General features: G+C 30.2%; 1 protein-coding gene across 1 annotated transcript; it reads right to left on the reverse strand.

Annotated features, from left to right (window-relative positions):
• Positions 1-511: 511 nt before the first annotated feature.
• Positions 512-16,276, reverse strand: LOC111699184 (innexin inx2-like). The gene is given in 10 exon segments (XM_023469787.1): positions 512-1,862; positions 2,967-3,053; positions 4,704-4,856; positions 6,068-6,233; positions 8,407-8,497; positions 8,594-8,661; positions 10,924-11,066; positions 11,496-11,645; positions 12,969-13,066; positions 16,162-16,276. Coding segments are annotated over 9 exon segments (1,083 nt in total). The 5' UTR covers positions 13,056-13,066; positions 16,162-16,276; the 3' UTR covers positions 512-1,724.
• Between the last annotated feature and the right edge of the window lie 3,358 nt (positions 16,277-19,634).

Genomic DNA, 19,634 nt, shown 5'->3' on the forward strand with positions numbered 1-19,634 from the left:
GCAGTATATCTACAGTATGACCCGTAAAACTGTGGGGAAGGAAGGCAACTGTTATAATACCCACTATCTCAGGTCTATAGTCCAATTAACATGGAAAGTGCATCTGGTAAAATTATTTGTTTTTGACAACATCAAGTGCACCTAAGATAGCTTGGGAACCCAGCTTCGCCTAAAAACTAAGTTTTCCTTATAAAACTAATGAAGAACTTTAAAATATCTTCTTGACAATGTAAATTGTCTGCATGATACTAATGATACTAATTTTTGCTAAAATGTTGAAATATCAAAAGTCTACACCATCAGTTTGCAAAGATAAAGGGATTAGAAAATTTGAGTTTGTGACAAAAACTCAATTCCTTTTTAAGAAATCGAGATTTTTAGAAAATTCTGATTAGCCTTCCAGGGGGTTACTAAAGTTGTCGCATCAAATTTGGGACACACACATGCAGACTAACAGACAAACAGGGTAAATATTATTTTGTACATTAATTAAAGAAATAGTTTAAAAGAATGTCATGAAAAAATAGATTTATTGAGAATCATACGATACATTAATTGGTCATAAGATAGGTTTAAATATATCCATGATTTTCAGGATTTAAATTTGGATTTGTTAGTTATTAAAGCTTTAAATAATATAGCTAAGAGTAAGTACAGAAATCTTTCATCTTTTAAACTTTGATGATTAAGAATTTAATGTGTTAAATAACCATGATAAATGCATTCAAGAACTGACCTAAATATATGGATAAAAGGAGTCCTATTCTAGAACTGAACTCCTAAATATATATGGTTAAAAGGAGTCCTACTCTAGAATTAAACTCCTAATTATATATGTGTAAAAAAAGTCCTATTCTAGAATTGAATTCCTAATTATATATGGTTAACAGGAGTCCTACTCTAGAATTAAACTCCTAAATATATGGGTAAAAGGAGTCCTATTCTAGAGTTAAACTCCTAATTATATATAGATAAAAAAGAGTGCTATTCGAAAATATAACTCCTAATTATATGGTTAAAAGGAGTCCTATTCTAGAATTGAACTCCTAATTATATGGTTGAAAGGAATCCTATTCTAGAATTGAACTCCTAAATATATGGTTAAAAGGAGTCCTGTTCTAGAATTGAACTCCTAAATATATGGATAAAAGGAGTCCTACTCTAGAATCAAACTCCTAAATATATGGATAAAAGGAGTCCTATTCTAGAATTGAACTCCTAATTATATATGTTTAAAAGGAGTCCTACTCTAAAATTGAACTTCTTCAAATATAGTTAAAAGGATTCCTATTCTAGAATTGAATTCCTAATTATATATGGTAAAAATGGAGTTCTATTCTAGAATTGAACTCCTAAATATATGGATAAAAGGAGTCCTATTCTAGAACTAACACTTGAATATCATGGTTTACAGGCTATCCTAAAATTGAACTCCTTGATATATAGTTAAAAGGAGTCATATTCTAGAATTGAACTCCTAAATGAATTCTAATTATATATTTTGATAAAGTCCAATATCCTCCTAAAAGACTTGGCAAGTTTTTGAAAAGAGTCGGTATGTGGACTAGCAAATATAAATTAAGAGAATTGTAGCAAAGAGTAAGCGAAAAAGGGCCTTTTATGAATTTTAAAAGAGGATTTGGAACGAATCCTGAACCATCTCTCAAAACTTAAAGCACTCTTTTTTAAAGATAAAGATACGACTAGAGGTTTGGTTGCATTGGTTACGAGTACTCCTTGCTGTCCTGCCTGTGGTTTAGATCATGGAGGAATTCCTTGAAGATCAGAGGATCAATATTCTTTCCAAGCTGGTAGAGGAGGAACCAGTCTCCCACACGGAACTTTTGGCATATACTCTCAATCTGAAAACACACAATGAATTCGCATCAGCAAACTCTCACTTTCGATCCCAATTTGACTAACTAAACTTCAACTTTATGCTTATTTTTCCGTTGATGTGTTTTAAATAAAAAAGTATAAAAATACAACTATGTAAGATTGGTGAATTATAAACCAAAATGTGACTAAATTCTAATTAAAGAAACCGTATGGTTACTGGTGAGACCAGGCCGTGACCAAAGATACAATTACTAATGTTGGACTCCACACACCAACAATAAATAATTTCTAGACTAATACTCAATCAGGGTACTGAGACGCTCTACTAAATGCGCATTGGCCCGGCGCTGTACATGAGAATAATTTTGCTATATGCGCTATTGACTGGCTGATTTCATTAAAAGTAGAATATTTGAAAAGTTATTTTCACGACATTCGCCTATAGCTTAACGTTCAACCGAAATTTTTTGATTTTTTTATATTTTTGGACGGTTATTTAACATTGAACATATTGCCAATGCAAAGTTTTCCTCACAGTCTAATTTATTTTGTTTACAATTGCATTGGTACTACACAGTAAACTTTAACATTTCCCAACGCAAGTATATTGTATACATTGTATAGTAATAGGCTTTATACGCATAGAATGGATCCTTAGAGACGACTGACGGAACAGGTAACTCCTCATAGATGTAAATATATGTTTCTCTCTTTGCCAAATCATTCAGATTACTATTATAAGATATCTAGATTATCATTTTAATAATTATTTAGATTGTTTAAAGGAACTGTGAGCGTTGTTAAAAGTGACCCTCTATGCAAAGATGTCAATGCCCGATTTGCAATGGTGTTTTATGTGGATATTAAAAGATATCCATTTAGTTTCTTTATTCGGTTTATTTCATTTGCGGTTTCACTGCAAAAGTGACTAGCGCATTGGCTTATAAAAAAGCAATGGTGAAATTTTTAAAAATTAACACTTCAAGGTTTAAAAACGACAATATCTTCCACATTTTTTTAGATAAAGGTTTCAAGAGTACCGTTGTAAATCGGACATTGCCATCTTCGCATGGGGGTAAAATAACGCGTCATCTTCCAATTCCATTATATTCTGGGTCTGACAGTACCTGGTAGGCAGGAGTAAGCCTAGATCTGGCTTTTAGAAGCATTTCTCTCATCTTACCGCTGAAGATGATAATAATTCTGTAGAAGACCTGAAATATAGATTTGTAAATACACAACCTCCAGGTGGAGATTGGCTTGGTTTGGTTTTTTAAACTTTCAAGTTTTAATTTTAAAAGGTTCAACATCAAATCTAAGAAGTTTCACAAATTTCAAATTTTTTACTCTAAATATTTGCACTAACCCTGAAAGAAGAAATATACGAAAATAAAAAACCGTATTTTCCATAATGTACTTTCTCCAAGGATAAAAATTTGGATAGTTTTTTAAAAAATGTGTACAGTGCAGTGTTTTGAAATTTCAGGTTTTTTGTGGTGCTTTTTAATAGTCAGAAAATCTTTGACGATTTATTAAGCTTATCAAGCTTTTGCCCATTACTTTAACTATGTTCATTTAAGTGCAATTAAAAAAAAGAGCTTGGGAATAATTAAGTTATGGAAAGTTATGGAAACAGGCAAAGATTTGGAAATTTTTAAAAAGGATGATATAGAAGAATATATATAAGATAAGATATAAGATAGAAGAATATATATAAGATAAGATATAAGATAGAAGAATATATATAAGATATGATATAAAATTTCGCGCAGTTTAATCGAGCTGTAGAATTTTGAAATAGGATAAATATTAAACATAAAACTTGAATGTTATGAAACTAATATGAATGAACATAAAAAAAATAAACATACATTGCCCCCTCCCCCACAAACTTAAAACTCGTATTTTCGTATCTGTGTCGGTCAACCTATTCTCCTAACCCTTTCCAGCCCCCGTCCCCCAACCCTTAATTCAATGAACAATTCTTTCAGTTTTGACAATACCACCATTCTTTAAGGTTGACCATAATTCTTACGCTTTTCATTTTTTTATTTCACTTCAAAAAAACCCTCTCCTTATTTGCTTACTTTTTTTTGTAAATTTCTAGAAAGTTATTTGTTACATCATCTTTATTTTTAATTTGTAATAATTTTGGTCATTTTCTGTAGGACTGAAGAGGATATAAAATATATCGAAATTAATTTCCAAACCCGAGTTTTTCTACCTGTGAGAGTAAAACCTTTTTTGCCAGTTCGCCCAATTTTTTTTGCTGAACAATGTACAGGTTGCTCCAATAAACATGGGAGTTCAGTGATGACTTTTATATGGTCTTCGATCCATGCGGCATTTTTTCATGAACACAATTATTGCAGTATTCCAGCTTTAACATCTAATTTCGAAAACGCCTGGTCTTGAGATTTTCAAAATGTGGTCTACCATTTTTGTATCTTAAAAATGGCAAAATTTCAATTTATTTACTACATCAAAATTGTCTACATATCTAATATCTCTTCGTCAATTTTTAAGACACAAGAAAGGTCTATATACTATACAGACCACTTTATGAAAAGCTCGTCAGACATACAGCCTCGTTTTTATACTTTCTTAGTTATGCATTAAATATCAGAAATCAAAGACGACTTTCAAGTCGTCTCCCATTTCTCATGTTTATTGAGACACCCTGTACATCTTGTAGAAGACAAGACAATCTTTTTGCTTTCAAAGATTTGCAATTAAAGTGGCAGAATTGGTTTCAAGAAAAAAGTAAAAGAAAAATTCATCTTGCTTGATTCATTTGATCTGATCGCTTGGGAATTTGTAATTTGTAATTTTCCGAATTAAGATTTAGAAATAAATATTTCTACCTGGATTCCTGTGATAAGAGTGACACAGATAAACCAGAACCAGAGGAAGACGTAGATTTTCTCGTTTATAACATTTAGCGGCAACACGCAGAGCGCATCAAACTTCTGGACTGTTCCAGAGGAACCGAACTTATGGAACTCGCATTTGGTCATCTGAACAAATTGGAACTGAAATTCTAATTTTTCTAATCCCTTTAACTTTGCTACCTGTGATGTAGTAGATCTTGCTAACTATAAATTCTGTAAGATCCATCAGTCTAAGTTTTAAAATCAAAGATTTACACCATCAGGTTGCAAAGATATAGGGATTATAAAAAGTTTGTATTGATATAAGATATATCAAGCTTTATTTAAGAAATTAAATTAGAATTAAAGATTTAAAAACAAAAAACACAATTTTTATGGTTTTATGTAATAAAAAATTGCCATTTTAAACCCTAATCTTTTAATCTTGAATCTTGATTTTCAAGTTATAAATCTTTCAAAAATCTGATAAAAGTAATAAGGTGACATTTTTTAGTATAATAGATTCACCATGGGGAGAGGGGAGGGGGGTTGCAGGAAAGGAGTAACTGCGACTGTTTCTCGAAAAATTCTCTGCAAACTTATTTATATTCTAATTTCTGTGGAACACTAATTTTTAAGAAAATATTCACCCTATTATTCTATAAAATTATAAAGATGTCATAAATTCATCAGAAACTTTGTTATCAACAATGTATTGCAAACATCCCAATTTTCGGCGTCATTTGTTTCAGGAATTGTTCAAAATTACTCTTTTTGTGCAAAGTAGAGTTTTAAAGTCTGAATCTTTTTTATCTAGAAAATTAAGCATTTTTTCATCCAATCGTACGAAATTAAAAGTTTGTCTTTTGTCTTATTATAAATTTTGTAAAAAAATTTAAATACTTTTAAAACTTTTTGTTTTAAATTGGTTTATATTTGTTTACAAGATTAGTTTTAACTGTATTAAATTCCAGTTTGAAACTTTTAAATAAGTTGTCGGTGTACTGAGCTGGCTATTTTTAAGCATTTAAAATTTTTAAGATTTTTAAAGTTTCAGATGTTCCACAAGAATCTAAGATGTAAATCTTATTTCAAAATCTTTTCGTTTTAAAAAATTATTTTGGTTAATATCTGATGATCAGAGCAAAAAATTCACATAATTGTATTGAAAATAAACTTATCGAGAATATAATTTTAACTTGTGATAAAAAAGCAATATTTCACATTTTTGAGGGGCACTGTAAACGTGAAAATTCGTAAATGTCTCAAAACAATTCCCATCATTAAGTAGTCGTGGATAAAGCATGATCAACATGTAAATGCCACGCGGATTGAAGACGACTTTTTATAAACTCTACCTTTGGGAAGACTCTGGCCATAGGATCCGTCCTCTGTCCTGGTTCTAGCTCCGACATTCTCACAACATCACTTCCGTAGGTTGTAAACTCTCCGCCCAAGAACACGTCCATGAAGTAGATCTGACCCAACACGTTCACAAAGTTCAGGAACTCACAGAAGAAGAATCTAAAAGATTAAATTAATTTAAAGATTCAAGGCCATACATTGAAGGTAATAAAAGTGTGTTTTGCCCCCCCCCCCCCCAATCAAAAACTTCCAGTTACGGTATTGTAAAGATAAAAGGGAGTGTTTAAGATTTAAAAAGTACAGTAACTGCACTTCAAACATTTATCTTATTATAATGTGTGTGATGTCGTCGTTTGTTTCTGGAGCAAGAAATCCGCAACCCACATTTCAAGAGAAACCATTATTGAAAACAACCAAAGAGAAATCAGGGAAATTTCATTTATTCTTGAGAAGACAAAACTTCTCAAGGTACCGAGGAGAATCGGACATACTACTCTTCAAATAGAGGTTTTAATTAGTATTGATCAGATACTTTTATTATTGTACCTAAAGAATGTCGAATTGAATTCAGAAGAAAGCTTACATCATCGCAAAATCATTATATAATGTCAAGCGCGGGTAAACGGCAAGATAAATATGTAGCGTGGGCAACACTGGGTAATTCAGCTAGTACTACATATTGTTACAAAAGAAAAGGAATTAATTATCTCATGTCTTCAATCTGAAAGGTTGTTGTGTGAATATCAAGTCAATGTGGCTTAGCGCATTCTCAATCAAAAGTTTTAGCCTCTAGATATTTAAATCAATGACACGGTTTGATAATTTTCTTATCAGGCATTGTTAAACTATGAATCGGAATGCAGTAAAATTATTCAGACAATTATTACACTAAATTGCAAATTAAACAATTTTGAAAACCCTTCTCCAACTATTAAGAACTTGACCAACTTCGCTTAGAAAATTAAGCCATAGATTTTGGGCAAACCTTCCCTGCATACTTTGCCAAGTTTCTTATTAAGTTGGTTTTCCTTGTCAGCAAAGGGTTTTGGTCGCGGTTTCCTTCCTTAAACGCCATGAAACCCATCTCTGCTTAGTTTTATGGCTTTGTTTGGGAGAACATTTGTCTAATTGGTGAAAGTCAGAACTTTTGTGATACGAATCTAGAGATCAACCATTCATCTAAATATTATGTATTTTTTAATTCTCTGCATAGGATAACTTTAATTGAGGGATAAAACATTTATCCTCAAAAAGTGGCCACATCGGATATTGTGATGAAGCATTCAAGATTAACGATATACTCCACACAAATGTTCTGACCGGCATGAGTAAGATAGGTATATCGAATAGTGATTATTTCCTGTTATCCTCTAAAACACTAATAAAGATCAATGGCATAAGAAAAGTAAAATTCGAATATTTGTTTTGACTGGTACCTTCTAACTATATTAAAATAAGAGAATAATCCCTTTAAATCAGAAAATATGAAATACAATTGTTGAATTCAGATTCGGAAATAGAGAAAAGTTTCATAAAGAAATTGATTTTTTGCCACAAATTCAAATTTTCTCGTCCCTGTATCTTTGCATTCTGATGATGTGTTTCTTTGATATTTCAAACTTAGACTATTTGATCTATCAAAATTCATAGTTTGAAATGACAAAGGTATACAACATTGGGTTAAAAAGATATAGGAGTTAGAAAATCAGAGTTTGAGTGAAAAATTCCTTTTCAATCCGATAGGTGTCATATTTTTTTATTTAAAGGAGTAATATTCATGTAATGTAAACCATTGATTTGAAATCTTTAAATCGTTAAAACTTTAGAAATAAGTGAACTATATAAATAAACTATAAGCTTCATAATTACAAACCGTACCCTATCAACGGAGGGAAATATCGTCGTTTTTTTCTATCTTGAATTCAGTAAACTATAGGTTCTGTGTCGGTGTCCCCGCTGCAAAAAATCCGCTATAGTCACAAACGATATAGAATTCACTCCTGTATGCTGAGTCCATTAGCGCCTGATCCAATCAGGGTTCAGTCATGTGTTTATTGTATATTCTGAACCAACAGAAATAGTATGGCGGTAACATCTATCTTTCTATCTCATTATCCAATTAGTTATGAATTCTTCAATCGGCGCTATCAGTGAAAGGAAATATTTACTTCTACTGAAACTATAGTGAGAACCCAAGATTAAAAAAAAATCACGTGTTTACATAGAAAACGAGAATGGTTTCATCTTTTTTTGCTGAAACAAAAGTTTAAAGGGTATCGTTGCAAATCCCAATAAGTGTAAAATGTCACTGAAATTAACTCTTTCAGTTTACCTATAAGCGTAGAACTGGTGATTATGCCTATTTGTTGTAAAGTAGTCGACAAGGATCTTCTTACGGTCTTCCTATCAAATACAAGGGCGAGGTCAAATACAAGGGGGAGGTCAAATACAAGAGGGAGGTCAAATACAAGGGCAAGGTCAAATACAAGAGGGATGTCAAATACAAGGGAGAGGTCAATACAAGGGGGGGAGGTTACCTTGAACAAGCATTTTCAATTTTCCAGCCTCCCAGGATTTCCAAAGATACCTGTAATAAGTGATGTGTATTCAGTTTGTTTTTTTGGTTGTGTTTTTGCATTTATTTTCTTTCGGGGTCAAATTTGACCCTGAAAGAAAATATATGCAAAAACACAAACCAAAATATGTCAAATTTTATATATTTTTATCATATTTTTGTATATTTTATATACACAATATGTCAATATGACCCTGACAAAAGATATATGCATGAAACAAACGCGTTATAAAGATCATTTTATGATCATTTTAGGATCATTTTTTGATAGTTTTTGACATTTTTTTTAATTACATAGATATTGCAAATTTTGAAAATCAAACCAAAACGACTAGCATCAGGGACATAATTCCGAATTAAGAAATTTGAGAGAGTTCGCTAAATTACTTACCGCCAGTTCAAATTCTGAATCACGTATTCAAAGTTAAATATTCTTAAGGATTTGAATCGGTGATTTTCAGGATTTTAACCGGCGGCGGTGAGTAGTTGCAGCAAACTCTACAGTTGAGTAGATTTGGTCCCAGGTTGCAAAGATAAAGGATTATAAAAGTCAAGTATGATGTTCAGACTATTCTCCCAACTACAAGGACAATTCTTTGATCTTTATTCAATTATTGAATAATTTCATGGATTTTCTTGGAATTTTAATGCATATATATTTTCTGTTTAAGGGAAAGCAAGTTAGTTAAAAGTTAATAAAATTATTTCAATTATTAATTTAGGAAAATGTAAATTTACCTGTTTATCCTGTAGGTAAAGCTAAAATTATTGTTTTTAATTTAAATTTTATTGAATTTTAACATTGATAGGTTTGAATTGAAATAGTTCATACTTCATGTTTTAATCATCTTCATTCAAAAATAATATAGAGATCTAGATTCCAGACATGGATTTAAAAACTAGGCGGCTTAAAGGGAGTATTTGGCAACATGCTGATAGATATTTTCGTGAGAGTTTATCAATAATAAATGATGTAAAAATTTTCAACTCTGGGTTCTTTGAATTTTATTTTATGTATTCAGAATCTAATGGAGGATTAATTGGTATTACGTTCACAAAATCTTTAATACAGTCCCTTTAATACAGTCTTTAATACAGTCTTTAATACAGTACCTTTAATACAGTCCCTTTAATACAGTCCCTTTAATACAGTCCCTTTAATACAATCCCTTTATTACAATCCCTTTAATAGCTATGAGAATCTTCTTGTCCTATTGGTATCTATATATATATAAAGTTGTAATCACTGTTTTTCTGTCTAAATGTTTGTTTGTCCGATCATAACTGAGGAACCCTTGGACCGAATTGCCTCAAATTTTGATTAGGGAAATCGGGAGAACCACTGGAATGTTCTTTGTTTGGTTTTGAGATTCTAAGCTGAGTGGGTCCACTTTAATAGCGAAAATTTTTTTTACCGGTAAAATCGTCCGATTTCGGATAAACGGCGGGAGTAACTATGATCATCCTATGCAAAGCTGGGTTTCCAGGCTAGTGATTTATAATATAGATATATTGCATCTGAAGATACAAACACACAGTTTCTTAGAACAGACAAACCCACATCTCTTGATATTTAATATATACCATAACAGGCTTTACTATATAAACAATTTCTTACCATCATCACTTACTCAGATATTCCCATAAACTCAGGATTTACACAAAATATCGATTTAAGACTAATATTTCCAATAAAATATGTCATTTGACAATTTTTTACTCAAAACCATGTAATCTAAAATATCTGTTTAAATTTTCCAAATACTTTTTTTTTCATAATATGAGATGTTAGAATTAAATGTTAAATCTTAGCAGTTTTTCACCTTGCAGATATGAATGCGCTAAAAATGATTTCTAGAAACACATTTGCTGGGGAAATTAACTTCCAAGAGCGTATTTTGATATGTCCCCGTAAAACATTAATGTTTGTTAGATTTTCTTATAAAAACTTTTTAGATATTCCTAAAACTTTTATTAGATATTCATCAACTTTTTGGCTGGCGTTAACTAACTCCTAATTGGTTGGATCTGCGACGAGTCTGGCCAATAAGAATCAAGTTAGCTGTACATATTCGTGCTTGAGTTTAGAAAGGGTTTGGTTCATTTTGGATTAAACACGACAATAAATGTGATAATTTTCTAGTACTAACCTAGGTGCATAGAAGAGAACAGAGTACTAACCTAGGTGCATAGAAGAGAACAGAGTACTAACCTAGGTGCATAGAAGAGAACAGAGTACTAACCTAGGTGCATAGAAGAGAACAGAGTACTAACCTAGGTGCATAGAAGAGAACAGCTTGGAAGAACAGAGTAAAACAAACCCATTGATAGTATTTATGATACTTTCTACCACTCCCATCTCCAGGAGGAGGAGCTACTCCAGCATGCGCTACATCTGTCCCTATCTTCCCATCAACCTAAAGATGGTTCAGTATATTTACGGCTCACAAGACCAAATTTTCAGAAATCTGTTGGTTCTTAGCTAAGAACTAAACATACAATTATAAAAATGTATCTTTTATTTTCTGTAAGTTTTATACAATTTTTAGCAGAAAAATTTACGAAAGTCGCCATTATTTTATAGCACATCTGTTCCTTCTTTTCTATTTTTCCGTTATTTTTTTTACAATTTTAAAATTAACGGATTTTATCGTTTATAATTTTCAAAAACTTGTTAATGAAAAATTCACTTGTGCTCATGGAGAAGTTTAAACTTATTTAGAAATTTCATGATTTGATTTCCCAGTACTTTANGGTTACTAGTAAATTAATTTATTTTTTCCGATTGGGATCTGCTATCAAATGCCGCGAAACTTTCTTTCAACTAGTTACTTGCTGATTATCACCTTATCTGATATACTGTAGGTTGAATGTATCCAGCAGTAGGTATCCATCACATTCTGTGGAATCTCCTCGACAATACAGTCAATAGGATCCCCTATATACTGCTTAGAGGTGACCAGCAGGCTAGCTGTCACCAACACTATAAATGTTGCCTAAACACAAGCATTTTTATATTCAACGATTTTTCTATTTCGAAATTAAATGGCTTTTTCTTGACCATCTTTTTTGTACATTTGGTGGGTTATTAAAATTTTATTCAACTTTATTTAGCCAAAAAAAATTAATAAAATTTTAAAATTATCAATTTTCTTTGATCCTTCCAAATTTCAGTTAAAATACAAAGATTTAAAACATGCCAGTTATTAAAGAAGAAGATAAGAAATTAATAAAGATTAGGAATGCTTAAAACGAGTTAATGTAAATATATGTTTAGTACTTAAGTATAAATATGAATAAATATAGTTTTATTAATATTCAAACATCTGAATTTATGGAAAATGTATGATTTTTTAGAACTAACTTCTTGTACTCCTTCACAGTACACGCACTCAAAATTACTTATAATTCGCTGCTCTTTATAAAAAAATTAATTTGTTTGAGGTTAAGTAATATTTTGTAGTTGTACACAATTTTATCGTCTTCATAGAAAAAAGGCAAATTTTGTATCGAAAACTTTACAATGTTGGTCAAAATGCGGTAAAAATTGCGACTAGAATTAAATAAAATTGCGACTAGATTTAACCAAAATTGCGACTAGAATTTACTAAAAGAATTAACTACAATTGCGACTAGAATTAACTACAATTGCGACTAGAATTAACTACAATTGCGACTAGAATTAATTAAAATTGCGACTAGAAATAACTAAAATTGCGACTAGAATTAACTAAAATTGCGACAGAATTAACTAAAATTGCGACTAGAATTAACTAAAATTGCGACTAGAATTAACTACAATTGCGACTAGAATTAACTAAAATTGCGACTAGAATTAACTAAAATTGCGACTAGAATTAACTAAAATTGCGACTAGAATTAACTAAAATTGCGACTAGAATTAACTAAAATTGCGACTAGAATTAACTAAAATTGCGACTAGAATTAACTAAAATTGCGACTAGAATTAACTAAAATTGCGACTAGAATTAACTAAAATTGCGACTAGAATTAACTAAAATTGCGACTAGAATTAACTAAAATTGCGACTAGAATTAACTAAAATTGCGACTAGAATTAACTAAAATTGCGACTAGAATTAACTAAAATTGCGACTAGAATTAACTAAAATTGCGACTAGAATTAACTAAAATTGCGACTAGAATTAACTAAAATTGCGACTAGAATTAACTAAAATTGCGACTAGAATTTACTAAAATTGTCACTGAAAAATGAGCACGAAACTTGACGAAAGTAACGAAACTCAATACTATATATGATTAGTTTTATACTAACAGTGATAAAAGTGTTAAACCAACCTTATAGTGAAGCCTGAATATATTATTATCGATGCATATTTCGTCTAGTTTGATGAGGCCTTTGACAGACCCGAACACATCAAACATCTTGATTCTGTCTGAAATAGTATAGTCCGAAATAAAATTGGAATTTAGAGGTGACTCTATTGTAATTTCTAAGACCTTCTATTTCGATACAAATATGGAAGATACCGCGTCGTTTTTCAAATGTTTGATTCTCATAAATATCTTTGAGGCAAAGTCCTCAAGTCACTTTAGAGAAACGATTATCTTTGATTTAATTATAGAGTTGATAAATGACAAAGGGTTCTGCTTTAAAAAGGATGTTCCAAAAAGCACTGGAATTGAGGTATTCAAGGGTAAACGTATCAAAATAAATTAGACAAAGAAAGTCTTTTGAGCTTTAAAACATATGGTCTAACTCTAAAAATTTATATTGGATTTTTAGACAACTTTAAATTTATATATGTAATACAAAAAATTCAAGTTTATTTGAGATCAAAAAATAAATCAGAAAAAAAATTATTTTAAATGACCCCCACCATTTTTTATGAACATAAAGTTCTCTATGCAAGTTAAAATACAGAAAATTGGCTAAAAAGTGTTATTCTTAAAAAAGTTTATGCTCATATATTGTACTGGGCTTTCAAGGCATCTTCCCTTTCAATTGTAAACATTTTCTCTTTGTATACATTGTACATTATAAAACAAATCAACACAAAGGTTGCGGATTATATAAAACCAATTTCTAGGCTATTTAAATTTAATGAAAATCGAATTTTGTTGGAGGCTAATTTTTAAAATGTTGATCCTCCATAAACCTTCCCTGGGGTCTTGTCAGGTCCCACACAAAGTTTTTGACGTTTATTGGATACAAACAAACAGACAAGCAAAGTATATATATATGTTAATACATTGCTAAAAATTAATGACAAAAATTAAATACATTTTATCCGTTATGATTTAAAGATATTGAATTAAAATTATCCCTCGCCGTTTATTAAAATTGTGTTTAGATATTTACATTTAACATCTATACCCGCTGAGCTTTCAAGTGACCCGTCATTTTTAGAGAAGCAAAACACCCTTTAAACATTTGTCTATGTAAAAATTATAAAAATCCTTGTTTTTCAAGCAAAAAAATGATAATATTTATTTATGATTATCTTTAAAAATTTACTGTTGACTTATGCAGCAGAAAAAACGAACAAAATTGCCCTAATTTAACACTTTTAATCCGATTAAGAGCTACAGGGTGCCGTTGTGAATCGGGCATCTAAAGCTATAAATGTATGGTCTCTTGTAATTACGCCAACAGTCTCTTTAAGTTGATGAAAAACTCTCTGTAGCGCTTTTAAATCTAAATATTTCAGAATACTTGTTTCCAGGTTTTTGATGTTTTTCTTAAATCAGGGAATAGTTAAACTTCTCTCGCAGAGTTTTGTTCATCTGGAAATTAGATGAAAAAGTTTGAATTCTCTAGGTTTAAGCTTGAGGCCGGATTGATGGATCAGAGATTAAGGCAAATGTAAACAAAGCTCTAGATGACACATTTAATGTAAACAAACCCTGGAGTTTAGAACCTTATCAAACATTAAACATTGAGTTATAGCTTTTTCAAGTTTTTATGTACTCTTACACATTTATCTTCTATTCTTTTATACATTTATCTTCTTATTCTCTTCTTTTCTCATATACATTAATCTTCTATTCCCTTATACATTTATCTTCTATTGTTTTATACATTTATCTTCTATTGTTTTATACATTTATCTTCTATTCTCTTATACATTTATCTTCTATTGTTTATACATTTATCTTCTATTCTCTTATACATTAATCTTCATATTCTCTTATACATTTATCTTCTATTCTCTTATACTTTTCTCTTATATTCTTTTATACATTTATCTTCGATAATTCTCTTATACATTAATCTTCTATTCTCTTATACATTTATCTTATATTCTCTTATACTTTTCTCTTATATTCTTTTATACATTTATCTTCTATTCTCTTACACATTAATCTTCTATTCTCTTATACATTAATCTTCTATTCTCTTATACATTTATCTTCTATAATTCTCTTATACATTAATCTTCTATTCTCTTATACATTTATCTTATATTCTCTTATACTTTAATCTTCATTATACATTAATCTTCTATTCTCTTGTACATTTATCTTCTATTCTCTTTTACATTAATCTTCTTATACATTAATCTTCTATTCTCTTATACATTTATCTTATATTCTCTTATACTTTAATCTTCATTATACATTAATCTTCTATTCTCTTGTACATTTATCTTCTATTCTCTTTTACATTAATCTTCTATTCTCTTACACATTAATCTTCTATTCTCTTATACATTAATCTTCTATTCTCTTATACATTTATCTTCTATTCTCTTATACATAAATCTTCTATTCTCTAATACATTTATCTTCTATTCTCTTATACTTTTCTCTTATATTCTTTTATACATTTATCTTCTATGCTCGTATACATTTATCGTCTATTCTCTTATATATTAATCTTATATTTTCTTATACATTTATCTTCTATTCTCTTATTCATTTATCTTCTATGCTTTTATACATTTATCTTCAATTTTCTTATACATTTATCTTTTATTATCTTATTCATTTATCTTCTATCATCTTATACATTAANTCTTTGGAACCCAATGTCGTAAATCTTTGATATTTCAAACTTATATTATTTGATCTAACAGAATTCATAGCTTGAAATATTTAAGGTCTACGACATTGGAATCCAAAGATATAGGGTTTAGAAAAGCAGAGTTTGTGGCAAAGACTCAATTCCTTTGTGTATACTTTTTATAGGTTTATCATTTTAAAAAATTCCCCGAATTTTATGAATAATATTTTTTCTATTCAATTTTTAGATAATGAAACTGAATTGAAACTGATATAAAAAAGATGTCTACTCAGGAACTCTTTTAAAGTATAAACTGTTCGGTTTGCTCGAAGACTAGTTAGGCGGAATTCTTTAAAAAAGATAATAATGTTTGCTTTAAAAAGCTTGTAACTGAAAAGGTCCTAAGCTGTGACCCTAATATTATTCTTTGCTCCAAACTAAGGTTTGAATACTAAGAAAATCAACCACCATATTTGAAGAACATCAAATTATGAGTGTATGTATCTTTCTCAGGAAAACTGATACCTGATATTCCTTCCTCCCTGGTTTAAAGAAAATACTGTAGATTTAGTCCTGTTTATCTGGGCTAAGCACTAAGACTGTTGAATCCAATCCAAATCCTAGCACAATGTTTTGATGGAGTGTGAGCCCTGTAAAAGCCAGTTCCTGCCTAAAATCTACCTGACTTGTAAAATCTGAAGTTCAGGGTATACTGATTACGAAATTTACGGACGGAAAATGAACTTTAATTTCTAAATATCTCTTTTATATCATACAGGATATAACATTCATGGAAAAATTCTGTTGAGTTTTAATGCACAATAATGAAGTGTGTTATATGTATTCAGTGTAATTCGCATTAATATTTTCTTTATGCCTTAAAGTATAACGTTAACGTGTACTTTGGTCTCATAAACTATAAGATAAAATTTCAACAGGCCTATCGCCTATCTAACTTGAAACACTTTTTTATCAAAAGGTTTTCATTTTGTTTACGTTCGTCTTTACTCCATTTTATAAATAATCTAGACTAGGTTTAATTTATTCTCAATTTCAAAAATCCGCCAATTCAAAATAAAAATCCTCCAAAACAGAATTCGGCGGAATCATGAAGAAGAATAAGGAAAAGAAACCACGTGTGAATTTTGCCAGCAAATCTTTTATTTACGCCGGAATTTTAGCAGGTAAACATTTATCATTGATTAAATAGGATTAGTTTTAAATATTTATGTATTTATCGTTACGTTTGTTAATTGTAGTTTGATAAATTTATGATTTGATCAGGCGGGTTCTTGTCCGGGGGTGTGCTGAGCTGGTTGTATGTGCTGACCCATCCTAAAGTTTCTCGTGTAGGACACTGGGTCTCTGAATCTATTACTGCTATGATCTGGGAAAAGGTAAAAAAATATCGTTTTTATATTGACGATTTAGCTAGGAGAGGGAGGGGTAACATCGTTTTTATGTTATTCCCTATCTTATCTTACAATAATAGCCGCCAAGAAGGGGAAGGTCAATACTCCACTTGTGTATAAACATTAAACATATCATATATTCACCATTGTTAATGTTATTTATGATAACATACATTCAATCTGAATAATATGTGTACGTGTTGTGTACATTTTATTAACATGCAAGATATTTTTGTTTACATATTTTTTTTGAGCCGAGTCGGGCTGATAAAAATGATAAAGATTAAATCAGATTTTCGAGCCAAAAAACAACATCGATAACGCGAAATAAATTGTAGAATCTGAAAAAAAATTATTAACTGGTTCACAAATTGTTTTTTTTTTGCTTTTCGCTTTTTCGGCTAAAATTTTCATTGAAACAGTCATAGATATTACATATGAGTGATAAAAACGGAAATTCTTACATATATTTTTCAAAGGAATTGAGTCTTTGTCACAAAATCTAATTTTACAATTCTTATATCTTGGTAATCCAATGTCGTAGACCGTATGATATTCTAAACTCTGAATTATGTTAGATCAAATAAACTGTGTAAAATATCCATGTTTTACACCATTAGGTTGCAAAGATATAGAAATTAAAAAGTTTCAATTTGTGTCAAAGACTCAATTTCTTTAATTCAAAGTTCTATAACTCTATGTGTATCAAATAGGAACTGCTCTCCACAAATCCATTTTTCTTATCAGTAAATCTTTGCAACCTAATGATATTTAAGAATATTAATTCTGAACAAATAGTCAAATCAGTTAGTTGAAACTTTTATCTTAGTCTTTTCTATTCGAGAGGGGTATCATATAATACTTAAGTTTAATTCTCTGCAATATTTATAATCTTAGATGTATATAATGTTAAATGTACGTATAATATGTTGGGTTAGATGTATTGGTATAGTATTATGTACTGATGTGTAAACTGTAAACTAAGACTATCCTATCTATCATCAAACCGTATCCAGTAGAGAATACATTAGGAGACTTTCCGGAGAAGCATAGATCTATTCCGTCCAGGGATAACATTGTACTTAATCTATAGACCAGGAATACATTTATATAAACAACAAACTATATTACAGGCTGGACATAAACAGTTAAGATATTAAAGAAAATGGGAAAATATTAATGAAATGATCGCATCTTCGTTTTTAACAATTTACAAATTTATTCGTNAAACTTATGACGTTGCATTTTTTATACACAATTTGAGTATTGTTTACGAATAGGATAATCTATTGAACTGTTACGAATACTGTTCTTCGCATAAATTAAAATAATTTAGAATACTTCTCTTTTTTAAAAAGTGAAATGTTGTTAAGTTTTAAAAAATCTGTAATATTTAAAATATTTCTGTATTATTCTACTAGGTTCACTATGGTACTACGATTGGACTGATCGGAAACGGATGCTTGGGTCTGGCAACCCTCAAATACTGGATGATATTCTGATCAATATCTTTATGTAGTGAAGCCACCATTGGATCGGAATAAAATGTATTTCAGAATTATCATGTTTTAGTGAATTAAAGACACATACTTATGTTTTTCTTTATTCTTTGTTTGTTAAAAGTTAGAAATATCTATAGGCACAGAAAATTATTTCTGTATCCTTAATGTTGGATATTTTACAGTCAAAGGAATCATGAGTCTTTGCCACAAACTCTGGTTTTCTCATCCCTAAATCTTTCAAACTCAATGTCACAGACCTTAGATATTTCAAACTATGAATTCTGTTAGCTCAAATAAACTAAGTTTGAAATACTAAAGGTTTGCACCATCAGGTTGTCAAACTATAGGGATTAGAAAATTTGAGTTTGTAGCAAAGACTCAATTCCTTCGTATCTCTTGTTTTTGTACTTTTTCACTGAACACTTAATATTCATGTCTCCACTTCCCAGGTATTTCAGGAAATCCTTAAATTCAATTATTGACACATTTCTAACAATTCGAGGGATTTGAAATAAAATACATTTCTAGAAATTTAAATAATAAAACACAAAGTTATCTGGTTCAGAAGCAACAGATTAAAGATTTTATTTTTAAGAATTTTTTTATAGAAATGAAGTGAATTTTAGCAAGTTGTAATGAAGTCTAATGAATTCCTGCGTAATTTATTAAATATTATATATGAGTGATAAACATGGAAAATTAGGACCTTTCGGGACAATCACAGAAGCGGAAAATTATAGATATCTTACTTGGTAAAATGTTCTAAATGAGATATAATTATGATATTGTATTGTCTATAAATTTATAATACGTTTTACGGTGTTATATTCATATTTGCATATGTACGTGACACATATACACAGAAACTGCTTTGCATTTAATAACAGAAAGTAGGGATCAGGGTAATGATATATTGAGTAGGAATAATAGTTAGATTGAGTAAGCCAGAGTAGGGATGGATAGAGTATTGGTGGAGTAAATGCATTACTCCTAAAACTGCTTGCAGACCCGTATCAATCCAGGTACAACTCTTAATTATCAATGTCAGCACGGACACAAGCTCGTAAACTATAAATTCTCAATC

The sequence above is a fragment of the Eurytemora carolleeae genome, unplaced genomic scaffold, assembly GCF_000591075.1.
Source record: "Eurytemora carolleeae unplaced genomic scaffold, Eaff_2.0 scaffold30, whole genome shotgun sequence".
In the NCBI taxonomy this organism is placed as follows: Eukaryota; Metazoa; Arthropoda; class Copepoda; order Calanoida; family Temoridae; genus Eurytemora; species Eurytemora carolleeae.